This window comes from Hippoglossus hippoglossus, chromosome 19, assembly GCF_009819705.1.
Source record: "Hippoglossus hippoglossus isolate fHipHip1 chromosome 19, fHipHip1.pri, whole genome shotgun sequence".
NCBI lineage: Eukaryota > Metazoa > Chordata > Actinopteri > Pleuronectiformes > Pleuronectidae > Hippoglossus > Hippoglossus hippoglossus.
In genome coordinates, this window is record NC_047169.1 from 3,589,837 (window position 1) to 3,616,780 (window position 26,944).

The window sequence follows — 26,944 nt, forward strand, 5'->3', positions numbered from 1 at the left end:
TCCTCCCCCCCTCAGAGCCCTACAGCCCAGCAGTGTGGGTCATGATGTTCGTGATGTGCCTGACCGTTGTGGCGGTGACGGTTTTCGTGTTCGAGTACCTCAGCCCAGTTGGCTACAATCGCAGTTTGGTGAGCGCCAAAGGTGAGTGTTACACGTCTTCATGACACTTTCAATGGTGGAATTAAATAAATATAAATCTGAGGCCAATAAAGATCATGTTTATCCCACGTTTTCATCATATTTTGTTAATCCCACATATACACACATATCTGCTGCTGTTTTCTGAGTGTATCACGACAAGGGTATATTTAGTCTTTTGTATTTATTGCATCTAAATATATCCGCAGCTGTGAGATAAAAAAAGAAATCAAGAAGACGTACTTAATTTGGATCTTAGGGGGCATTGTCACGGTGAGCCTGCGTGCGAGCCACTAGCATCCAGTCCCGTCTGCACGTCCTGCGACGCCAAGAGTTCCTCAGCAGGATTTTGGGGAGAGGCCTAATCAATCCCAGAATGCAGCGCTGACAGAGCGTGCCTTGTCTCCAGGTCCGAAAGGTCATTTTCCTGTTTTAATTAGCATTCGTCGCCGCGCTAATCGAAGTGTGATTGATGGCGGCGGCACCCGTCGTCGCTGCACATGAGCAGCGGTGGCAGAGAGCGATGGAAACGGGCTGAGGCTGGGAAATTGTTATGTTGTTTGGAAGTTTGCAGAAGGGCACGAGGTAGACGGTGAATACTTATACTGTGAGCGGTGGACATGTTGTCTGGTGAGCGTGTGCGATGGATTTAAAACCATGTGACAGTTATTACATGTAGAGCAGGTGAAGTTTGTGATCACTCACACACTTAAGGAGTATTTTTGGGGTTCAGTGTCAAAGGACACTTGGGAGCGTGGAATGGATCAGAGCCGGGGATCAGACTCTCTGGTTAGTGGACGACCCGCTTTCCTGTCAGACCCACGATCTGAAATACGTTGTTCTTTATTGTGTTAAAGAACAAGACTTTGTGGTTTTATTTAAAGTTTTTAAACATCTGGGACATCTCTGTGATTTAGCTCTTTCTACTCTCAACTGTTTTTTGCTGCAGACTCTTACATTGTCCTTATTGGGTTTTATTTCCATTTTATTTTATAAAGCACTTTGAGCTGCATTTCAAATAATGCAATAAATAAATTAACGTTTGTTATTATAAGATGTTAAACGTCATTTCAAGAAAAGCAGCTGCAGGAATCACGACTTCTGTCCATCAGGAGAAAAGAATGACATAACAACGTTGTAATAGATCCACAAACTCGAGGTCTGTGCGGTTGGACCGGTCAGTAAAACATTGGACACGAAACGCTGCTGCTTACTTTCAATTTCCCACCATGAGTCATTATCGGCTTCGTATTAAAACTGGCCGTCCCAAATGTCCCTAAACTTAACCGAACCCTGGCACCCGTGTGGAAACCTTGGCTTTGGCAGCTCTGCGTTAAATGTGTTTTCGTCTCTGCTGGATTCAGACTTCAAACAAACTGCACAAATTTAGTTTGAAAGCTCCAAGTCTCCTGATTCTATCTGAGCAAAGCACTTTAGGATCCTCATATCACTGCAACAGCTGGTGACACAGAATTGGTTCAGACTCGTGGCTGCGGCTCCAAAGTGTTTTCCACACAAACGCTACAACTGCAGACCTTATGTTCCCGGCTTTTCTGCCAGGAAACACAAAAAGAGAAGAGAAGAAAAGGGAAAATTGGGTGAAATTTAAAATAGGGATATATTTTCAGAGTGGGTTGTTTGACCAGAGGGAGTTTGTGGCTCTGTACCATTGGGTCAGAATCTCTTATACTCATTTGGTTGTTTATTTCTACACAATTTGTGGTTTCAGTAGGAGTGGGCATCACGTGAGCGAGCAAAACTGTGACGTGGTGGCGTTGCTTCGTCTCTTTGACCCAGCGTCTCTGTCTCTCTCATCCCTTCACTTCCTCAGATCCTGGAGGTCCAACCTTCACCATTGGGAAATCCGTGTGGCTCCTGTGGGGCATCGTCTTCAACAACTCGGTCCCCATCGAAAACCCCAAAGGGACCACCAGTAAGATCATGGTCCTGGTGTGGGCCTTCTTCGCCGTCATCTTCCTGGCGTCCTACACCGCCAACCTGGCTGCCTTCATGATCCAGGAGCAATATATCGACACGGTGTCCGGCCTCTCAGACAAGAAGGTAAGAGACTGAACAGACAATAACGTCAAGAGTCGTTACGAGACGGGGCCGTTATTGAAAGTTTCCCTCCATCCTCGTCTCTGCATCGACTAATAAACCATGAAAGGGAGGAGACAAAAGACCGAAAGCCTTGAAAGGACTCGTGTTATGAACGTGTCTGTCCTTTTCCCTCTCAGCGGGGAGCCCAGTGGCATGAATGACGAATCAATTGCGTCCTTCTGTCAATACAGATGGTGTCTGAGTCCCGACTTGTCCTGTCAGTATTTCGGTCCGTCCATCAATATCCCCCCTGTGCCGTCTCCCATCGCTCGTCTCGCTCACACACGGCTAGAACAAGATCGCAAAATGTCAAACGACTGAAAGAAGGACGCAGTCGAGTCTCAGAGGAGAACAACAGCCATGAATTTGTCTTACTCTTAACTGCGTGTGTGTGTGTGTGTGTGTGTGTGTGTGTGTGTGTGTGTGTGTGTGTGTGTGTGCGTGCGCGCACAGAGACACACACTCATCGTGGAATCAGGGCCTCAGAGGAGCTTTACAAGAAAGCATTTCATTCCTCACAGATCGCGAAAAAAACAACTCCCAGGCAGGGATCAGTCGAGCCACCTCAGTGATCTACGCTCGTATTAACCGACTGTATTAACTTTATGCAGATGCATCATGTCCCCCAGCGTAAAAAAAAAAAGGACTAATATAAATAACCACACAGCCTCAGATGCTCCCTCTTCCTGAGATCCTACACAGCCGAGGATTAGGTGGGTTTAGGTCGTAGGCTGGCTGGGTTCACATCCTGCAGGTTTAAAGGATCACGCCTGCTGGTCGTCTGTTTTATTCTCATTGTCGATAAACGCCAGAACCAACAATGTGTTTCTCTAGATAGGTTTTTTTTTTCATTCACTCTCCTACACTCGTTTGTGGCGCTCGGTTCTAAAACAAAGGTAATAATCAGAAAAATATTGCGGGGGGGGGGGACCGACCTGAATCTGAGTAGACCTGAGGAGAATGACAAAATTCATTTGGTTTTGATATTTCTATTATAATATCATTTGTCCTCAGCGGAGGTATGAGCTCAACTCATTCTACAAATACACTTAAGCAATTAATTGGCATCAATTAACTGGAAGAGTACTAATTGAAAACAAGTGTTATGATGTAATGGAGTGTATCTGTACTTTACTCAAGTAGATTTACTTTCAGGTATTTTCACTTTTACTCCCCTGCCTGTGTATATCAGCAAATATCTGCACTTTGTACTCTTTGTTCACATAGTTTTTCATATTTTTAACTACACTCTGCAAGTGATATTACTTTTAAAAGTACAGTATATGTAAAAACAAGTACTTCATAACTTTTACTCAAGTAGAACAGTTCCTCTAACTGAAACTTTATTCAAGTTTTAAAGTGCACGACCACAGTGGAAATCTTCCTCCGATCAGAATATCGACAGAATCTCTTCTCGCCCGGCAGCGGAGGAACATTAACGTCGACTAATAACTGTGTCAGTGTGAGAACTGCTCATCTGAACTGTTCATTTCTAACCTCTGTGGCGCTTTTGTTCAAACAGCTGTGTGTGATTATATTATCGCACACTCACATTTTGATTGGCCCATTCATTTGCACTCGGCTCAAAAGGTCGTCGGCGTAACGGTGATGAATGGCTCTTTCCTGTTTACGGTTTAATTGAGCTCGAACAGACGAGTTTCTGCTTCATCCGGCGTCGAGAGGCGTCAGGTTGAAGTGGATTAGCAGCGTCTGTGAGCGGCGACGTGATTCAAAGTGACGCGTGTGGACTGATGTCAGATTTAATCAAACCGAGGTGAGTGAGTGGCGTCCGGCTCGTTTCTGCAGGATTGAGTTTCGGCCGCCGATTCGATCAGTTTTGAGGATAAAAAATGAAATGACTGGAAAATGGATTTCGTTTAACTGAGTAGATCCTCGTCCTCTTTACTCTCTTCTACCTCTTCTTCATTCTGGTTACGCTCTTCTCCTCTTTTCACAATTTCTCCTCTTGGGTTTCTTGCACGTTTCACTCTATCCTCTCTCCTATTTCCTCTCCTTTCTTCTCCTCTTGTTTCCTTTCCTTCCTTGTCTTTTTATCTTATCTATTTTTTCTCTTCTCTCATTTCTTTTTCCATCTTTTCACTCCCTCTTTTTCTTCTCCTTTTACATCTCTTTTGCTTACTTTTCCTATTTTGTCTTCATGTTTCCTCTCTCCCTTTTCTTTATCTTCTCAATCCTTCGTTTTTCATTTTGTCTCTCCTCTCTTGTCCCTTTCCCTCCTCGTTTCCTCACCTTTATTTTCATCCTTTCTCTCCTCTTCTCATTTCCTCTCTCCTCATTCCTTTCTTTTCCATTCCTCTCTTGTTTTATCCTCATGCTTCCTTTCCTTTCTGTCTTCCTTTCTCCTCCTCTCTCATTTTCTCTCTCCTCATTCATTTTCTACTCTTTTGCTTTATTTTTGTTCCACTCACACTTTCTTTTCCTACTTCTACTCTTTACTGTCTTTAAATCTTCTCCGCCTGTCTCTTCCTCTTTCTGTCGTCTCCTCCGTTTCTCCCATCTCCCCCTATTCTGCTCTCCCTCCCTTCAGTCTCTCTCCTCTCCTTTCGTTTTCTCCTCACTCCCTCCTCTCTCTCGTCTCCTACTATACCTCCCTCTACTCTCCCGTCTCCGTCTTCTCATCTTCTCACATCTCCTCCCCCTCTCCCTTTCCTCACCCCCACCTCTCTCTCTCCCTACAGTTCCAGAAACCACACGAGCATTACCCTCCTTTTCGCTTCGGGACGGTCCCCAACGGGAGCACGGAGAGGAACATCCGCAGCAACTATCCCGACATGCACATGCACATGATGAAGTACAACCAGAAGGGGGTGGAAGAAGCACTAGAAAGCCTCAAAACCGGGTACAGTCTACTTGTATACGTATAACACAATTAAATATGAGGTCATTTGGATCATAATGTGGATGATTCAGCAGAGACTCTGCGCTCTTTGTGTTGTTGCAGCTATTTCTGTATTGGGCCGATGTGACGGGTGTATTTTTAGATGAAAAAAGTCTTGTGTTGTGTTAATTTGTATAGAAAAGTGCTGTCAAACGTCTCATCTCCTCAAAGAACAAACTCAAACACATCTGAAGGGCTGCAACAGTGATTTTGCACATTTTCAACATCCACAAATTGTGTCCGTGTTTTATTAACACGTCCGGAGTCGTAAATCCATCAACGTGATCATTTTGCCACTTTTATTTTTAGTCGAGCTAACCGCGTGGCTCGGTGGAACGGCAGCGGCGGTGGATTGATCACCTTTAAAAGACCGTCATGGTCACCAGATGATGAACGCCACCTCAGGGAGTCTGCAGCTATAAACCAGTTCAATTTGAGATGTTTTTAAGACCATTTTTTATACCACTTGAAATTGAATTTATACCCAAAAGTGAAAATACACATTCATGTCGTTTAGAGTCCACCACCTTGATCTCCCATTGTCCCAAGTTTGAAAGACTCAGCCCAGTTTGTGCTTTATAAAAACTTCCAGGCACTGGCTTTAACCGGCATGAGACCTCGTCTTTCTCAGGCCACTTATCATTAAACTTGCATGTCCATAAATTAGCTAACAGGATAGAAAGGCCTCAGTTTAATGCATAAACTTAACCAGAAGTAGACCAACGACACAGCGCATCTGGGAACCAATAATCATTTGAGAAGAGACACTTCCATGGTGAACTTTGGGAGCCAAAACAATTAAGAACCATCCAATCTAAGTTTAGGACATTTTAATTATCTTTAATCCCTTATATACAGAGTTTAGGGCAAGGAAGAGTTTAGAAAAAGTCTTAAAATATAAACTTTACAAATAAGAGTTCTCCGATGTTATCTAATAATTTATCTGCTCGCAGGAAGCTGGACGCCTTCATCTACGACGCTGCCGTTCTGAACTACATGGCCGGGAAGGACGAGGGCTGCAAGCTGGTGACCATCGGCAGCGGCAAGGTGTTCGCCACCACGGGATACGGCATCGCCCTGCAGAAGGACTCCCGCTGGAAACGGCTCATTGACCTGGCGCTGCTCCAGTTCCTCGGCGATGGTGGGTGGGCGATGGGCGCCGATACAAACCCAACACAATATAGTACACACGGTTTTATCTGCGTGTGTTTGTTTCCGTTTCACCGTACGAGAACCGTGGAACTGGCTTCAGTCCGGTTCAGTGTGTGCTGCATCAGCAGGGAAGCGATGTCACAGGGAAGAGTTAATATCCTGCCGTACCACAGGGAGCGTTAGTGATATGATTATTTCTACGACACACTCACAAACACACACATCCCACCAAGCTACACAAACACACTCACCATGACGGCCGCCAGTAAGGACTTAATACCCTCTGTCCTCTGAGAGATTAGGACCAACCCACACACACAAACACACACACACACACTCACCCTGAGCTTTCTGTGATGATATAATAAATAATGTGTTTATGGTTGACATACGGTGAAAGAGTGATAAAATGGCTGCGTTCTCCCAGAGGCCTCCTGGGAGAACGCAGCTCAAGAGGTGGCCACCTGTTCTCAGACCTTCGGGAGAAGCTTTAGCTAATGGAGATGTGTGAACTGTAAATTCTCCTCATTCAAAACGAGCTTTATCAGCATTTAATCCATGAATAAGGATAAAGTATAAAGTATAAGTGGGGGTCACTGTTGTGGCTCCGCTAATAAAAACAGCTCCAGCATCATGTTTATAAATGTTTGACACCTCGAGGGATTTAAATAAATTGATACTAATGTTTAGAACGACTCAAAGAGGTCAAAGGTCAATGTCGCAATGACCTCACAAAGCAACATTTTGCCTTGTGAACGCAACATCTCAGGAACGCCTCAAGGGAACCCTTTCAAACTTGGGCCCAATATTCACTTGGACTCAAAGATGAACTGATTAAATTTTGGTGTTTGAAGGTCAAAGGTAAAAAACACTGTGACTTCACAAAACAAGGATTGGGTCTCTTGAACTAGATAACAGCCTCGAGGGAATTTCTTCAAATTTTGGCGGTTCGTCACTTTAATTCAAAGATTAACTGTGACTGTGACCTCATATGAGTCTGGGAAAAATAAATATTACATAGACTGAAACTGCACTTGTTGGCAGAGGCGTAAAACACAAAGGCGATTCCCGTACTTCAGCCCCTGCAAGCACTTTATATCTGAACTTAACTTGGGTTTATTGTCAGCACTTGAACCACATTCATAGTGTCTCCTTCCACTCCACAACACATCCAAAACAACAGATGGCTGTGCAGGAATGGATCTGTCTGATTGGATGTGTCCTCTCATTCTCTCTGTCTTCTCTTCCCCCCCTGTTCTTTTCCTACGTCCCCACAGGAGACACCCAGCGCTTGGAGACGGTGTGGCTATCGGGCATCTGCCAGAACGAGAAGAACGAGGTGATGAGCAGCAAGCTGGACATCGACAACATGGCGGGCGTCTTCTACATGCTGCTGGTGGCCATGGGCCTCAGCCTGCTGGTGTTCGCCTGGGAACACCTGCTCTACTGGAAACTGAGACACTCCCTCCACAAGTCTCACAAGCTTGACTGCCTGTTGGGCATCAGCAGGGTGAGACTTCACAATACGTCAATCAATTACATTTTATTTGTACAAGCTCATATTCACAAATCCAGAGGGTGTTTGTTATTTATGAATCCTTGTTTAGTCCGATTGCTGATTGCTTGGTTTATGGAGGTGATTTAGAAAATTTGCTTCACTGGATTTCACATTGATTATTTAGTTAAGTGACTGATTGGCCGGCTGTAATTGGATTAGCTGAATAACAGCTTCGTTGAGTGATTGAAAGATTGGTTGAATGTTTTGACTTTAAGCTGCTGTTTGGTGCTTTTTTCCATTTAAAATGCAGCTTTTAATGAACTGGCTTTTATGTGATGATAAATGAGGGAAGATGGACGTGTATTTGCATGTAATTACATAGTATCCTTGCAGGGCTTTATTATTAAATTAGCTAAAACGGCGCTGCATTCTTAGTAGAGGGGAGGGAAAGAGAGGAGGGATAAGAGAAAGACAAGCGGCACTAATTTTGCTGTTTACTCAGCATTTAACTTTGACTGCTTAATGCTCATCCCCAGATGCTGTCGTTTTGGGAGCGTGGGCACTGAGGCAAAGAGCTGAGGCTGAAGTTACAGCCAGGGAAACGTCCATGGTCACCACCCTCTCAGCTCATTTACTGTGTAATTACACTATTGTGCCTGGATCTGGGTTTTATCAGATTAACGGCTAAATGGCGATCTGATCATTAATCTGTACGGGGCGGCCCCAAGGGCCAAATTAAATTTGCCTCTTTCAGGATCTCTCAGTCAACAGAAAGCAGTCCTGGGATTTGGCTCAGTTAGTCCGTGCAGTCGGAGACGGTTTGTTCTGCGGGGGACTTTACGGCGCATGTGTCCATGTGCGTTTATTGGGGCAATCCTCTCAGCTTAAACTGTTTTGCTTTGAGTCCCAGGAGAATGCATAATGAATTTGTGATACATTCTTGCCTCGGTGATCAAGTGAGATATAAATGAAATCAGTTTTTTTTTTTTTTTTTCATTTTACTGCCAGTGGGATTTTTATTAGTTGTGGGAATTGGATCGTCGATTTGAGATGCACAAAATCTCGTCTGTGAAATTATACCCCACGGGACCAGTCGGTTGATTTAAGGTTAAACAGTTTGTAGTAATGACTGATTTAACTGCAAATATTAATTCATAGTCTTCTCCTCCTTTTCTTTTACTACCTCTTGAGACCTTTTTAGACATAAACTAAAAACAGTCTTAAAAACCAAAAGCTCTCGAATCCGATTGTCTATCCAAGTCGTCTCAGTCTTCTGGGTGTATGACTCTTCTTTTTCGTATTTGCATTCTTCTTTATTTTCCGTTTTGCGTCCGACACGTGTTAGAAACGTCAACGACACGCTCATCGATTGCAGTGAATCCTCTGAATAGTTTCCTGCTGTGTTTACTCATGGGCTCACTAGTTTGTACTTGGGGACTGGCAGGAGAAACTCTGACAACTGACTCTCTTTGTGTTTTTCATTCTCTGTGCATCTCCTCTGTCTCTCAGGGTATTTACAGTTGTTTCAACGGAGTGGAGGAGCCGGGGCGTTCTTCCGGTTTGGCCAAACCTGACCTGACCTCCAACTACGCTCAAGCAAACATGCTGAAGATGCTTCGTACTGCCAAAGATCTGGTCTCCACTGCCAATGTTGAGAGCTCCCTGGACAACGCCACCAAGACGATAGAACACTTGACCCGTCATGGCGGCAGCTTGCCTGTTCGTGTGCCGCAGATTGCCACTGAGGCCGTACCTGGAGGATTTGCGTATATAACTGAGAATCACTCCTCCCTCCCGCAGCGCTCGCTGACCCCACCTCTGGTAGCTGTTACCTCTCTGAAGCAGCAGAGGAGCATGAGGCCCACGCCGCTCCGCTACACACTCCCGACTCGCTCTACTTCCTGTCTGTATGACCGTCCACTTCCTGTATCCAGCCTCAGCAGCCCCCACCTGGCCGTGGGTGAGCCCCTCCCTCATCAGCACCCACACCACTACCAGACCACCGGGCGACTTTACGTAGACTCTCACTCGCCGTTCGTCCCCTATGGTGATCTACAACTACCCGACATCTACGCCTCTCACCCGGTCGCCTCGCCTCAGAACCAGCACCTTCCAGCCGGCCTCTCCCGACGGAAAAGGAGGTCCAAGAGTTTCCAGTGTGAGGAGGGGGAGTTGGAGAGGAGGAAACACAGGGACCAGGAGATGAACAACCAAAGTCCAGTCTGTCTGAGCGAGCTGAAAGCCAACCACCTCCAAGAAAACCACATCTCTGCCCCCAGCGTTGAAAGCATCTACTCAGGGGAGGTTGTGGGTCCTCGGGTGGAGAACTACGGCTCCTGGCCGCCAGAGGACCTCATGCTGAGAGGCAGACGCAGGCACCGCCGCCCCTCTTTCCTTAAAGCCACATGGGGCAGCGAGCAAATCCGTCAGCTCGACGAATCCCAGTCATCCCTGTCCAGCCAATCACCTTCCACCCTGCCAGACCTGTTCCCATGCATTCTCACACCAACCACGCCCGCCAAGGCCTACAACCCCGCCCACCTTCGAAACAACCTGTGCCTCTCACGGAACCAGGCCTACCTCCACATCAGGGAGGACCAGAGGAGGCCCAATGGCCGTAAGGGCCAGAGGCTGCGCTACTCCCACTCCACACACCTGCCCACGTATGGAGAAGCAGTGCGACATGGGACTGGGTTTGGACGGGGGATGGTGCGGAGGGCTACCAGCTTGCTCAGCAGACAGTACGCCCACTACCTGAACTCATATCCAGGACTACCCCTCTACCACGGCCCACTGGACCTACAGCACCACAGCCAGGCTTCCAGCAACCCCAGCCCAGTGTGCCAGCTGCTGGCCTGCGGCGGCGGCGGGCGATGCGGGGGCCAGCGGGCACTGCTTTACCAGGACAGTGTATATGGGGGCTACGGGGTCTATCAGGGGTCCCAGACTGGTTTAGAGGCACAGGGATGCCAGGGAGCGGGGGGCCAGCCTGCAGGGAGCCCCTGTGTTCTCCGCCCCTGGCGACGGGTGTCCAGCCTGGAGTCTGAGGTCTGATGGGAAAACAAAAGGACTTCATAAGATGGGTACTGTGGATTTCCCGAGGATGAGACCACTGTGGAGAGGGTGTAGTGGTTTGATTAATGAAACAGGGAAAAAAATTATGACTTGAAGTAAGTGGTCATTTTCTGTGACTTTGCTTGGTAAAAAAAAAAAGTTTGGGTCTGCACATTTTACAGAAGACGAGGATGGACGAAGACCACACTGGTGTTAATTCATCCTCCAGAAAGCTGTGGGAAGCTGGAGCTGGCAGGTTTCACTCGCCGCTTTCCTACGACATCGCTTCTGTGTTTTTCCGTGCTTTAATGTGCACCAAGATTTACAACAGTCCACGGTGTTGGCGCATGGTCTGTGTGTGTGTGTGCGTGTTGTGCGTATTTTATTGTGGATGGTTGGGATTCGGTCGTGGTTGTCGTCTGGTAGATGAAGCGTTTACAGCTGGGGTAGAAAATATGGGAGGAATAAAGAATTGTAGCCACAGAAACACAAGCAGCCGTTGTAGCAAGATTTGTGAAGACGGTGGAGTTTAAGTCCAAAGTAAAAAAACAAACATCCAATATTAAAACAACAGCAGAAGAGCAACACATTCCTAGAAGAACTCATCATTCTGAGACGTCTGTTTGTGAACATCAGGTAACTTCTTTGAGTATTTACACCGTTTTTGGAGCTAAACCCTTCACGTCTTCATTTAGCGACGAGTCACGGGAAGCAGAGACTTTGTGAAAACAGTCCATATGAACACAGTCTGCAAAGTGATGAAGGTGTGGGGGGGGGGGGGACAGCATTGACCAGCACTCGGTGTCTTAAACCTTGGACTCTTCCTCACTGGGTCTCGGCGTGAGGCCACAGTACAGCACAACATCACACAGGGCCTCACAGTAAATAACTTCTGTATTCAAAGTACTACATCGATATAGATAAGATGTGCTATTTGAGGCTGGTTAGTGTCATATTCATGTATTCTACATATGATAGGAATTTATAGTCACTCTTTAAAATTTTCTAATTACACTTCTGACACATTCTGATGTTTTTCTTTTTTGTAAAGCTATTGCTGATTTACTGGAATATTTGTTATTATTGTATTAATTCTCATCAGTTGGCCTATATTAACATTTTCATCACTCTCTCTCTTTTCCACTCTTTTATATTCCCTCATCACCCCCCTCTTCTCCCCCCCCCCCCCCATTCCCTTTAACTGTTTAATGATTGAATTTAAATGAGGTAATTGAAAGCTATTCTAGTATCTATATTACCTGGCTCCCTTACCCTGTAATTAATCACCTAGACCAATTAAAGAGCCTTTTTGGATGAACCAGCGTGCTCGTGTGTCGTCTTTGGAGAGACTTGAACTTTCTATTTCTCAATGCTCGCTTCAAGGAGACATATTCTCCTCATATTCAGGTTCATGGTTTTTATTTGGTGTTTCACTTGAAAAGGTTTTCACGCTCTAATGTTCAGAAAACACACCGGTTTCCTCAGACTGTCCATTGCTGCAGCTCCTCTTTTCAGCCTCTGTCTGAAACACTTGGTTTGAGCTCCTGTCTCTTTAAGGCCGACCTCCTGATAAAGCCCAGTCTGATTGGCTGGGGGGTATTATGACATCACATCGATGCGGAAATAGCAATGACTACTGACGAACTGTTTCAGGAGTTTGGCATAATGGGAAATGTTCTTATACTTTATCCAGATCTGCTCCAAAATTTAACGGATTCTGTCCTGACCCATGCTACATCCTTCCACTAAGTTTTGTGCTAATCGATCCAGTAGTTTTTGCGTAATCTTGCCGAATAAAAGACAAACAAACGCAGACGAAAGTAATAAAAAGGACAGGAAAAGGACGGCGCAGAACAAAACGTGTGAAAGACGTTCTGATGCTGAATCAAAGCCTCCTCCTCTTGTCAGTTTGTCATCGGCTGCAGCGTCCTGGAGGAACATCCCCCCGGCGTCCGGGTCACATGTCAGCCGGTGACTGACACAAATACGCCGCAGAGAAGAGGCTGAAGAAGATCTTCTCCTTTTACCTCCAATCTGCCGTCAAACTTTCGAACTCCTGACAAGGTTTCTGACGGGTTCGCTAAAACCTGACGGAGCGCTCGTCACTGACACCAGCAGCGCTCACCTGTAGCGGGTTTAAAGACGAGCCGCTCCAGGCCAAGGTGACCTGTTGCCATGGCAATTACTCTCTCTCTCTCCATGCTGTTGGCATGACGAGATAAGAAGACTCCATTCGCGAGGCCAGATGAGTAATGTTGCAGAGTGCCAACATTGAGTGCTTTGATTTTTCCATTACTCTCTGCTTTGTTACTGGAGCGCTGCTGTAGATTGGACCATTATATTGATTTAATCCTCCGCCGTGCTACTGATCCCATATTTTTAGAGTTCAAGATAATTGGAGTCCTTTTCATCGCTGAAGAGCAAAGAGGGTCAGTTTGCCCCGATGATTGTGTGATTAGGAGAAACGCTTGTCGGCCTGGATTCGTGCAGGCACAGGTGGACTTGATCTTATTCTGTCGACTGCAAATATCTGTTTGTGCGGACGGATGAAGCTAAATGTGTCATCATCACTGACATATTCTGTGTTTTTAAACCCGCTATTTATAGAGAGTTAAATATGACAAAGACGAGGATAAGAGAGAAAGTGACGTTAAGCTCAACTTTGTGTTTTTTAAGAACAAATCATATCCCAAAAATAACAACTTTCTTACACTCAAACGTCAAAACACATCACCTCCTCGAATACGAATTACAGCTGAAGGCTTTCACTGCGAAATGAAGCCCCATCTGTTTGAAAAAAATAATCATCTTGCTTAATTTTTAGCATTTTAATTAACTACTTTAGACACTTTAATTAGCTAATTAACTATTGAATTAGATTTCTCTTTTTTTCTTTTCTACTTTTTTCAACTTCACACAAGGAGAAATCATGCAAAATGAGGTAAAACACAACCTGTTGCGAACCTCCACGTTCCAGAGTTACACCCACCGCTGGCTGCGATCACAAATCCTCTGTCAGACGAAATCACTTAGTGACATTTTGCTTGTTGATTGTACATTTTTCACTGTGATACTGATAAACACATAATCCAGGAGGCACAGAAGAAGATGCTGCTCTTCATGAACTGTGCGTCTCAGGTCCTCCGTTACACACTAATCATCCAGAGGAGATTTTATGCTTCTGCAGCGGAGGTTAGGAACTCGTTCGTTTAGACGCTCTCCACACAGCTGGGGCTCCGTGTCCAAGTGTCGCATCCAAATGTTTCACGTCTCCAGAACTTGTTTTTAAAGCGACACGATGTAACTTTTACCGAGCGACAGCGCCCTCTGCAGACATATGTGGTGGTAATTCTTTTTTTTTTTTATTATAAACGATCTATTTGCAAAAATGCGAAACAATTCTTATTACTACATTATAGTTTCTAATTTCTAAAGTGTTGTAATAAGAAACACAATGATGAGCATTTAATGCAGCCGCTCAGATGTGTGTGTGTGCGTGTGTGAGTGTGTGTGTGTGTGTGTGTGTCGGCTACATGTTTGTATTGGCTCCATCAGGATTGATGAAGAGCCTGTCTTTCCAAATGATGAAAGATGCGAGTCGTGCATATGAAAAAACATCAATGGAAACACCTGGGACGGGCTGCAGACATCACAACACACACACACACACACACACACACACACACACACACACACACACACACACACACTAATACACATTTCAACATGTGCACATTCAAATAGTCGTCCTCTCACATACACCAACTCTTGAAATATGAAGCCAATGCAAAGATGATGAACAATTAGGCTCCGTCACCAGCGTGAGGATTTAATATTCATGTCAGGAGGACACTGGAGTCTATGAGGACCTCAAACATTATTCATGTATTCACTCATGCACACACACACACACACACACACACACACACACACACACACTCACACACACACACACACACGTCACTTCATATTTTTCCACCAGAGACTTTCAACTCTTTTATCCATCTGCTTATTTCTGAACTCTTTTTTTGAAATAGGATTAATGTCAAGAGCTGCAAACCGGCGTCCCAGTGGATTTTAAAGTACACAGATGCTGTTTATATGTATATAAACAACAAGCAGCAACCTTGACAGGGCACAACGTCTGGAGGCGCCAGAGGACCCGGGTCCGGTCTCCTCACGCCTCCCCCCCCCGCCTGAGAATAAATTGCTTCACATATCGCGGCGGCAGCTCCAGATGCTCCGAGTCACCTTGAGACAAAAGGCTGGCCTGGACCTCCCAGATAGGTGAGAAGGGAGCGGGAGAACAGAGGAGATAGAAACAAATGTGGGAATAGAGAATAGCAGAAATATTTAGGACAAAGGTAAAAAGGATCAAGAAAACTAGAAATAGCTGAGGTGATGGCCGGGAATCGTCAGAGAGAAGAGGAGGAGATGAGCCTTAGAGGAGATGGAGAGAATAAGGGAAAGGAGGTGAGACAGGGAGGGAGGAGTGGAACATAACGGAGCCATATAGGACAGAGGATATCGGAACAGGTGGGACGTGGGGAGGAAGTAGAGGGACGGAGGGACGAGCCAATTTATTTCCACGTCTGACAGAGAAGAGGATTAAGATCTGAACTGCAGGACAATGAAGGTCCCTGGAAAAAGTTCAGACATATCTACATTTGCGATGAAAGCCTTATTAAAGGGAGATCCCAGAAAAATCATTAGTATTTAACCGACATGTATAAATAAACATGACAGCTGCTCTCTATCCACCAGCACATTAACTGAATCATCAAAGCAGCACAGCGCTCTGACTGTGACAGCTGTCTGTGCATATGAGGAAACATATTATTGTGCTACACTACGCAGTTAAACTTTGAATTTCAGGATCTGTGTGTGTGTGTGTGTGTGTGTGTGTGTGTGTGTGTGTGTGTGTGTGTGTGTGTGTGTCTACTATCCGAGACGATTGGATCTGCCAGCCAGCAGGAACGTTAATTACTTGGGCAATCTTCAGGCTCACTTCCCACAATCACATCCCCATCTCTGGTATGGGAATGAACTCTGTCATTCAGGAAGCCGCAGGCCGAGCCCTCGATTCAGGAGGAAATCTAATAAGCAGAACAAAACAGATAGAGCATGTTCCTCGAAAAAATTGTATTTCCCTTCCACTTCCAAAAACAGCTAAGTTTTGCTGTAAGTCGTCACTTCTGGGTGTTTAGTTGAAAATCCTGATCGTCCTGGGCACCTGATGAATATATGTCCAAATATTCACCCTCTTTTATCTCAGTTTTTGGTCTCCACCACCTTTTGATTGAAATGTCTGCCTCTTAAGCTGCTAATTGCTCCACTAATGTTCTCCAGCTCTGTGCTATAACTGTGTCTGTACCACGTCTGTATAAATATGTGGCATTAATATAATCCAGGCAGTGATTATGTTTCTTTTACGGAAACAAATTAGAAGCCAACAGTGTAATTTCTCGGAGACTGGCTGGAGGAATGTGCTTCTACGTCCTGCTCCTCATGTGGCGTTTTTTCCTCAGCGTCCTTTTGATCAGCCTGATTTTTCATCCCTTCCAAACTGTCACCGATCTCTATTAGAGCAGAGACTGCAATCCTGAGGGCGCACCAGTTTCTCAATGAGTTTTTTCGGGGGAGCAATTTCGGTGTGGCACACGCAGGTCTGGCTTGTGTGTACACAGCCTATACATCATCCGTCTGAGAAACACAGAGGAGCAGCGAGGTTCTCCGCGCTAACCTCCGCCTCGTCGGAGAAATAAACCAGCTCCTCGGAAAACATCTTGATTTCTGCGTGAAGGGAAAATCTGCAGGTGATTAGCAGGTGTCACGCTGTCGACGTCCTGTGAACGACACTACGAAGCTCACGCCGGCGTCTCTCCTTCCAAGGTGACAGCTCCTGGCGTGTTTTTGGCAACGGTGACTTCAGCAAATTAACAAAACCCCACGATGAGCATCGCCAAGGAAGCAGGCCGCACACGTCATATCATCACAGAGCGTGAACAGACATCCTCCCGTCTGCCAACGAGACACATTGACACACACACACACACACACACACACACACACACACACACACACACACACACACACACACACACACACACACACACACACACACACACTGCAGGCTACAGAAACCAAAACCATAGCCCTCTAATTAACCAGCCCCACCCTTCTGACCCAGTAGCCAAGAGCAGCCTTATTATCAGCCAGATCTCCGAGTCTTTTCCCGCTCCGGTAAAATGAGGTGCCGCCCTCTGCTACCCTGCAGGAGCGCTGCCAAAGGAGACGTGAAGACGGTTAGTTAGGATGTCAGTAATGAAGACTTCTCACTTTCTCAGTCGGAGATGGTGAGAGCAGAGTTTGCAGTCTGGTCTTTTCCTTCTTCGCTCAAACGCTCGTCTTTCACCAACACTTTTATTTCTCTTCCTGCGTTCGTGTGCTTTCTTTCATTCTCTCTTTCTTTTTCAATCTGTTGATGATTGATTATAAGAGTTTGTTTGTGCAAGACCAACTTAAATCCGTTGTGTCCTCTCCAGCATGAAATAATGACTTTCCTCTCAAGGTTGGAAATATGAAAGAGGAATGACATTATTACTCGGGATACAACTTGTCTTTCTTTTTATCCTTGATACATCCTCAGGGCTCTCGGTTCGAATCCCTGCCCTTTCTTTGTGGAGTTTGCCTGTTCTCCGTGTCTCCAGGTACTCCGGCTTCCTCAGTCCAAAGACATGCACACGGGTGAGGATAATTGGCTGAGTCTGTTCCTGTCAAGCGTCTTTCCTGCCTCTCGCCCAATCTCAGCTGCGATTGAATCTAAAAATAAGTTTAATCCGTCTCCTTTAACACCTACATCTTGAATTTTGAGTCCATATAGACCATAACTGCCCAGTTCACTTCCATCATCCAACCTCTACTTACCACTTTTACTCTCGTCTTTTTACTTTCTTTTGGAAACTTGCACCTGCTTCATATTACACGTGAGGAATGGATAATATTAACTTTTTAAATTGTTGGTATGTGTATATTTACTGTGTGAATTCAGCATCACGGGACGACCAATGGGTGCAGGAGAGATCTTATCTTAATCTATATCTTATAAAAAGACTATATATTTGTTGGAAAATAAATCGTCGACTTCACGTAACACCTTTTTGTACGAGTGGACACGAGGATGATAAAGCTGCTTGCAGACCAGATCACGTAACGTAGATTAAAGTGAGCACTGTCGGGTCAGAGATAGAAAAAGAAGAGGAGGAAGAAAGAAAAGAAAAACAACACATGACGTGTCCTGACTTTAGCAAAGTCCATTTCAGTTTGTAGCCCTGAGGAAATCAATGAGGAAGCAGCAACTATTAGAAATTTGGAACAATGATTCCGACCCAGTGGCTACAGGGACACAGCAACCTTCACCAGACGCTCACACACACACACACACACACACACACACACACACACACACACACACTGAGACACACACACACACAGACACACACACATCCTCATTCATCTGTAATCGTGATAGAAATAATTTTTTAGACATCAGCCGGTGCGTAGCAGGGGAAATCTGTGTGATTGTTTTGCAGGTGAAATGAGACGATGAACCACTCAGGGTTTGGTCTCCAGTGTCTCAGGACGCTGACACACAAACCTACTGTCGATGCAAATGTCTGGAAAAATATTTCCGTCCCTCGGTTTGACATCGAATTTCCTGTTTCATAAATGCATTCGACATTGTTAAAAAAATCTTTTTGTGTTTCAACAAAGGAGTCGAAGTCCGGAGCAGGAGCGTTTCAGAGGGGGAAGGACAATTTGTCTGTGGATAGAACCGGTGCAGGGACTTGTGACCTTCCACTTATATTCCCACCCTGATGCTTTGACACATTTATTTGTCACATAAACACTGAAAGCGTCAAGAAGAAAAGATGGACGTCACTTTTAACCCAGTTTCAGCCATTTCTAATGCCTGAATATCACATGGGACGATCATGGAGGTGAGTTTCATAAGATAAGATGAAGCTGTCTTGGTTTTGTGTTGATGGCTCCCACAGAAAATGAGACCAGAAGCAGTTACAACACTTGAATAATAAAATTACCGTACATATAAATGAGTAAAACAATGTAGACACTTTTCATTTTAGGTGTTTTTCCGACTGATTTCCATTTTCTAAAACCGAAAAAAATATTTTCTTCACATACTGATCGATGCAAGCAGATAGTATTGGGGATAAGAGGCGATGAGTTTGTGGAAGGTCATGTCTAACAGAAGGATGTGTGTGTGTGTGTGTGTGTGTGTGTGTGTGTGTGTGTGTGTGTGTGTGTGTGTGTGTGTGAGAGAGAGAGCAGAGCTGATCAATGTGGACAAGTTTGCACTCTAGACGATAAAATGGTTACACCTTATCTGAGTCAGCACAAAGCACCTCTAACAACACTGATAATACTCCTGGGTGTGTGTGTGTGTGTGTTTGTTTGTGTGTGTGTGTGTGTGTGTGTGTGTGTGTGTGTGTGACTGGGGAGATAGTATCCGTGCTTCTTTTCAGGACAAGACCAATTTCACCCAAGTGAGTTTCAGACTCTGATCTCTCTCTCTCTCTCTCTCTCTCTCTCTCTCTCTCTCTCTCTCTCTGTCTCACAAACACAATCATCCTCCTGATAAACCAGGTCAGTCCGAGGTCACAGTACGTTCAACCTCTAATCCAGAGAAATCTGAAAATCTGAACTGCTCTATAAACGAGACAAAAGATGGACGACATGGCACCTCCCAAAAGTGAAGCCAAATCCTCTCCAATGCCCCCTGGTGGCTGGTTGCAGTATCGGACATACGAGCTGTCTTTATCTCTACTCGTTAAACTTCAATCACACATGCATGACACCATATACTCTTATTCTCTTTCAGGCCCACGTCTCTCTATCTTCGCCTGCACTCGCTGGTTTCGTTCCCACTCTCGATAAAAGTGTTCCCATCAATTTTTGAGAGGAGAGAACATTGCTCTTTCTGATCACTCACCCTGACTCATCAGGCGCCGAGCTGAGGACGTGGAGCGTATTGTACCTGTCGGAGAGATCAGCATCAGGCCGAGATCAAACCAGACGGATTCAGAGGTACAGAAAAAAGACAGAGGAGAGGAGAGGAAGAAAAGACAGAGATAAAAGAGGAGTGGAAAGAAGAAGAGGAGCAAAAGAGACAAGATGAAGGAAAAGGCTAATACAGAAGATGAGGGGGCACGATAGGAAAGGAAGGGAAGGGAAAGGAAGCAGAGGAAGGAAAATACAGAAAGGAAACAGGGAAAGGAAAGGTGATAAAAGGGAAGGAAAGGGAAAGGGAGGAAATAGAGAAAGGACACAGGGAAAGGAAAGCAAAGAAAGGGAAGGAAATGAGAGGAAATGAAAGGTGATGAGAGGAAAGGAAATGAAAGCAAAGGAAAGCAGAGGAAAGATAAGAACAGGAATGGAAAGCAAAGGTGAGGAAAGGAAAGCAAAATGAGTAGGAGCAGGTTGAGACAGATGTTCACACTCGGTCAGTTCTGCAGCACTGACAGGTGAACGTTCACATGTCCCAGTGGAGAGCGGCTCCCTTACTCTGAATTCTTATATCTGTGTGTGTGTGTCTGCACGTAGATGTGCAGGGACTCTTCCTGCTCTGTCCAATCAGACACGCTTCATCACTTTCTTTGTGCGTTTTTCTGAATCTGTTCATGCCTGAATTAGCACGGCCACTGATCCACGTGCAGAAAGAAAACGCCAGCTCGGCCACTGGGAACCGAGCCAGGACTTTTTCTTTAACCTGTCCGCCGTCGCCTGGCACACGTTGCCCACTCACCTGAGACAACAACACGGCGATAAGAGCGAGCGGAGAACAGTGGGAGACAAAAGGCGGGAGTGACAATGAAAAAGCTTTCAGAGGAGGTCGTAAGGGTCAAACAAGACGACGAGAGAAAACAAGGAGAAGAAAAGAATCAGACACGTATCAGATACTTAAAATCCGACCAGACACATGTAGAAATCCAGTTTAAAACAGGACATATGAGACGCTGCTGCTGCTCTCCTCTTGTTAAACAACACCGACTCTGCTGCTGTCGATTAATATCCAGCGTGCGGCCGCTCCTCATCAACCCGGAGTCGGGCTGTTGTTGTTTGTTTGCTGATTTATTCATGCTGATTTCATTTCTGACGACAGAGCCATGTGCCTCGCTGTGTTTAAATAAAGCCTGATGCATTCGTCTATTACAAAAACACTCACACACGCAGTGAGGGAGTAATTGCGGCGCTGCGTTTAATACTCTTTAATTCACCGCAATCACATTATGAACCTCGGGTTTGTCTGTGTCTGTGGAAGAAGCAGCTTCCTCTTTCACTTTCTTTAATTCTCCCGGGGGGGAAAAAGTCCAGAGAGTGAAGAAATCTCTCCGTTAAATCTCTGTCTACAGCTGCTGACACATAAATACTTAAAGGTACCGACAAAGCAGCATCAAAAATGGTTCAAATAGTTCACATCTTTACATAGAAATGATGGTTTATTGATAGTCTAGTATTATATCAGCACTAGTATTGACCCCACTGCCATAAAACAAGTCAGGGCCTAAGAATATCTGTGTTAAAAATAAAAATACACAATCATAACTGCAAAAAAAGACACTGATCCATTTGGTTTATAATCTAAATCTATAAAACTGAATAATCATTCCTCACTGATAAAGTTTAATTCTGTCGCAACAGGTGAACGTTAAAAATCTGCTTTACTTCTTATGTTTCCAAGTGGAATCGCGCTCACAGAAGAAACGCATTGATAGAATTTGTTAACGCGTGATTCTGTACGACCACAGCAGGGAGCGTGCTTCTCCGAGGGCGTACGGAACGGGAGGAGAAGGCGTAATGAATATCTCTGTGCGGCTTGTGGACTTGTCAGTGTGACTCCCAAACCTACTTAAATGGCTTCACGCTCTACATCCCTCCTCATCTCCGGTGCCCTGCAACCTCTCCAACAAAAAAAAAAAATGGGTCCATGCAACTGCCAGAAAATGAAAGTCAAAGTAAACCTGCCCATTGGAGGTTTTTTACATTGATACATCTGGACACGTCTCTCTCTCTCTCTCTCTCTCTGTGTGTGTGTGTGTGTGTGTGTGTGTGTGTGTGTGTGTGTGTGTGTGTGTGTGTGTGTGTGTGTGTGTGCGTGTGTGTGTGTGTGTGTGTGTGTGGTTTTGCTGGGGACAGCATGTCTAACTGGGTTTGTCCCCATTTGATTTCCACTGTAGATTCATTGAGCATAATGTAAAGTGGGTTCTGGTTGAGGTTAGTATGCCGGGGTAGTAATTGGGGTTAAGGTTAACCATCCAGGAAGAGAAGTTAATATATATATCTATACACATATATAGATATAGTTATATATTTCCGTGTGTGTGTGTCTGTGTGTGTGTGTGTGTGTGTGTGTAAGATCTCCTGGACGAGGGGTGATTTTGGTGGCCCTGCCATAAATCATACTATTACGTCTAAAACACTATTTTAAATGTAATTTAACTTTAGTCGAAAGGGGACTCGCGTTCAGGAGCAGCTGCAGAAGTGTGGATTTTTCATAACCTGTCTCTGTAAACAGTATTTTTTAATTTTCTTCTCGTATAAACATATAGTTTCATTAACAATGAGGATAAACGTAGAAATTCCAACATCCAAAGGCTTAAAAATACTACACCTCGGATTTTTTCTAACAATTTGCTCAAGGTGTTAGAAAATTGGCCGTAAATTACAAAGAAGACTTGGAACTACAGATTTAGATCATAAACTCTTTGGGAAAATGTTCACTGACGTCATAAATCAAGTGAGAAGTAGAGTCATTTTCTCAAAGACTTCTATACAAGCTAACCCGAGGAGTTGGCCCCTGCTGGTCATTCAAGAGAATGCAGCTTTCAGACATTGGCTTCACTGCGGACCTGGAGTCTACATCCATTTTTATGTGTTGCACATGAAGAGTATATGGATTACACTTATATATACTCATTCGAAATAACTGTTTAAAAAAGCATATATATTCATTTATTCTGGGATAGTTTTTCTGCGCTGTGCTCACATTAACTTCATTTTTATGATGTCACACATTTTGCTCTATTATTTTTGATTACCCCCAAGATCTCTTTAACGTTTTCTCTGACAAGGCCGTGAAAGTCAACAGATCTACTTTCTATAAATGGAGATAAACACATTTGCGTAATTGTCTCTAAAAATAATAAACCGTTTGAAGCTGTTTGACCTCGACACCTTCTGCTTTAAAAGAGCCGCCTCCTCCGCTGACTGATTGACATGAAAACACTCTCCAAATCCTTTTACGTGTGTGTGTGTGTGTGTGTGTGTGTGTGTGTGTGTGTGTGTGTGTGTGTGTGTGTGTGTGTGTGTGTGTGTGTGTGTGTGTGTGTGTGTGTGTGTGTGTGTGTGTGGCCCCTGAAGAGCCACATGTCAGGGCCAATCAGATTTAACAGTATCACTTGAATCGTGATCATTCAAGTCGACTTTCATTCATCTGTCTTCTAGTCCAGTGTTTTACAAGACTCAGAAGAAAAGATGCTACATGTTTTATTGGCGATGGTCCTTCTTCTTGTTAAAGTTCCCTTCCTGTGGGCAGACCCAGACTAATAGTTCTCATCCTCCTCTGTCCTGCAGTGTACAGTGGTCTATTACATCTCTCTCTCTTTTCATTCTTTCATTTTTCTCTTTCCCTCTTCCCCCCCCGGGGCTCAAATGAAAAGAGCATTAATGGGAATGTGACTCGTCCATTTCTCTCTCTGTCCTCTGTTCGCCGTGGTTCCCTCACTTCGCTGCGAGGGAGAGCGAGGAGCTGGAGGAGCTGGAGGTTAACAAGGAGAAAGAGGAGGAAGTGCCTGGCCGTGTGTCGCTGAATCAACTTTCTGTGAACGCACACGTGGACGTGTACACTCACTGGAGAAATGGATTGCCCCTGCTCTGTACATCACACTCCGGGAGGAGCCTGGTGGGAAAACAGAAGATTTTTGAATTAGTGGAGCTTCTGGTTTATTTTAGAAACACAGGGAGGCTATTGATATTCTATTAAATATTGTGTCTCAGTGCAAATAATGTTCAAAACATAAAAATCCACTTTAAATGACTTCAGATATCCTGTTTTTGAGCAAACTCAACCCAAAGTTATAATTCAATTTGGTGGAAGTAACTTTATTGTCATTCGTCCCCAGTGTTCGTTGGATGGGGAGTCGCACCTGCTGAAATGCCCAGAGTTGTGGTAACAGATGTAACGGCAGCGGCAGCCAAGGATCACCAGCATTTGGCTGCGAGCAAGTTGATTTTCCACCCAGATCGTGAACATGGCGACACTTTCCTCTGTGAAAGTTCCATCCCTGTTTAATGACAGATCGGCCAGACGTGACTTCTTCACAGGAGTCTGAGTTTTATTAGTTGTTGACTAGAATTTGAATTTAACAAACCTGAGTCTATTGTAGACTGGATTGATCTTCTTGATTTCTTTGATTGGACTGTAAATTTGGGGCAATTTGTGCATTGCTGCACGGTCCCTATACAATTATGGTGTCTATGAAATGTGTGGAGAGTGTGAGAGGTCGGGAGGGAAAGTGTGTACGTGCGTGTTATGTGTGTTTAATAGAGTTTCTATCGAGTATATGTGCCCTGGTAGTATATAGAGACAGACCAGTGCAGAGAATTGCCCTTGGCTGTTTTAATGAATTTAAGTTTTCATTACAGACGGAGAGTCGAGGGAACAGTTTCATGAATTTAAAGCAACATTGTGCAACTTTTTGACCTTAAATTAGCAGCTTCAGAATGAGTTTATGTGAATATAGGGAAAGTTCATTCCCACTCTTCACCCTGAGCGTCTGTTCTGTGTAACTCTGGTGAGTGGGTTCGATCTCCTGTGAGAAGAACTGACTGAGAGTCACAGCTTCAAGTGTCAGAATCAGGTCCAGAGTTTATCTCCAGTGTTCAGCAGGAAACGAATCCATGGGAAGCAACGAACAAAAAAGGTGAAACAAAAGTCGCCACAACAGCATCAGTGAACTCTTTTGTTTATTTTCCCGACATAAATCTTATTCGTTCACTACGTGTTTTTTTCACGCCCTCCTGCAGCGGCCCCGGGTCCCTCCAGGCCCCCCCCCCTCCAGTTGGAGAGCCGCTGCCTTTGTCTGATTTATTTTTAGCAGAGTAATTTGTCGACATCCTCATTCCAATTAAATGCCCACAATTGATTCCATGTTTTTTCCCTTCTCCCCACCAGGTGTTGAGCTCTCTGGCGTTCGACACTCACTTTGAACCTTGTTTCCCAAAACCCATTGCAATTTGACGACTCCAAATCTATTCATAATGAAGCTTAAAACCCACAAAACAATCGACATCTTTAAAATCCCCACAACTGTTCTGCAGCATGTTTGCCTGGCTGCTGGACTATTATCAAAATAATCATATTTTTACCTTCTTAAAACACATTGATAGTTTTGAAATGATGCGACAGAATCAGAAAACACAGCCGTGCTTTCCTGACTTAAGAAGAACTCACACTCGATAGAAACTTTAGCGGTTTAGTCTCGAGCAAACAGAGGCTGAGGCATTTGAGTGGAGAGGAAAGCAGGAGGAGTAAACCCAGGGTGTTGTTCAAAGCTCCACGGAGGGTCAGACACATTTGTAATGTGTGGATGAGCTGCCACGGAGCAGCACTGCAGGGACAGTGGCTGTGTTTGCAGGAACAGGAGTTAAGTGAGATCACAGGGCGAGCAGAGGCCTGGCAGGAGGATGTGAGAGAGGCTGAGGAGCAGGGGGGGGGGGGGGAAATAAGAAGCTGAGCGGCGATGAGGAGGAATACTTTTTTTTTTTTTATTCTAACCTCGATTGGGGAAAGGAAAGGAAGCGTTTTTTTTGCTGTGATGTTTGTAAAATAATTTGAAATGTGTATTTACACTTTTAAGTTTGGTCCATGTCCCATCCGCTAACATGGAGGAGGCTGTTAAATAGTCCTTGTTCTTCCTCAGTCGACCTCGGTGAGAGTGTGAAAGTCCGTAAATCGCTGCCCCGACATTAACCTGCTTTATTCCCCGCGCTCTGAAACACAAACTGACTGAGCCCAAAGTGACCCTCCACAGTCCTGAGGCACAACTGGAGGACACACACACACACACACACACAGTCATACACAGTACACTTCCCCACAGTGGCGTCATGCAGGGCGAAGCTGTGTCAGTTCTGTTCGGCTGCTGTGAACAGAGAACAGGTGCAGCAGCTACAGACGAGCAGCGTCTCTCCCCCGACAGCGTCTCTCCCTCCACCTCAGACTCTCTCTCCTCCCCTGCTACGGTTTATATTCCCTAAACAACTGTCACGTTAAAGTCAACCAGTTAACAACAAAACACACAACGTCTGTCATGATCAGTTCTCAGTCAAACCAGTTCAGTAACGTGATGTTTGTATGAACTAGAAAGTCTCTCAGTAGAGTGAAGATCTTCGTCGAGGCCCAACAGTCCTTTAAATTCTATCAAACTGCAATTCACAGATATTCCTAAATATGTTATATATACTATTTCATGAAGATCTGTTGATTATTCTCTGGGAGTTGTTAGAGGAAGTGACAAATCTGGATCCGCATCCAAATCTTCTCTGACGCATCCTTCTCCTTAAGTTTTGAGTAAATCAGAAACAAAACAAACATACGAACCAACCGACAAACAAACGGACGGGGGTGAAAACATAACCTCCTTGACAGCGGTAGATATAGAGTGAATGATTAACTCAGTAGAATATTTTTACTTTGAACAGATGCAAATATAAAGAAAATAAGAAAGAAGTGACCAACTTGAAAAGATTTACTTGCTCTAATGTTCTGCACCTCTGTCAGGATCTCTTGGTTTGAGCTCCTCCTGTCCCTTTAAGGCCCTGCCCTGATAACTGTCGCCCTCCGCTCTCGCTTCACCTGGCGTTTGTCCGGGGGCGTGTCAGAGCAGCCGCTTTGTGACGATGTTACACGTGTTATCAGGTAATAAACCGGTCGTACGTGAGGTCAAGTTAAAAGCTTGTTAACACGTGTGTGTGTGTGTGGTTGAACACAGGAGTGTGTCAGTGCTGGTGAGTGTTTACGT

The 26,944-nt window shown here is 44.9% G+C and overlaps 1 protein-coding gene across 1 annotated transcript in view; it reads left to right on the forward strand.

The window, feature by feature from the left end:
• Positions 1-11,395, forward strand: part of LOC117753053 (glutamate receptor ionotropic, NMDA 2C-like) — a 41,294-nt gene extending 29,899 nt beyond the window's left edge. The window contains exons 12-17 of the mRNA XM_034570889.1: positions 16-141; positions 1,970-2,199; positions 4,938-5,098; positions 6,091-6,278; positions 7,567-7,799; positions 9,297-11,395. Coding sequence (XP_034426780.1) covers positions 16-141; positions 1,970-2,199; positions 4,938-5,098; positions 6,091-6,278; positions 7,567-7,799; positions 9,297-10,841 — 2,483 coding nt within the window. The 3' untranslated portion in view covers positions 10,842-11,395. The remainder of the gene's footprint in view (positions 1-15; positions 142-1,969; positions 2,200-4,937; positions 5,099-6,090; positions 6,279-7,566; positions 7,800-9,296) is intronic.
• The last annotated feature ends 15,549 nt before the right edge of the window (positions 11,396-26,944 follow it).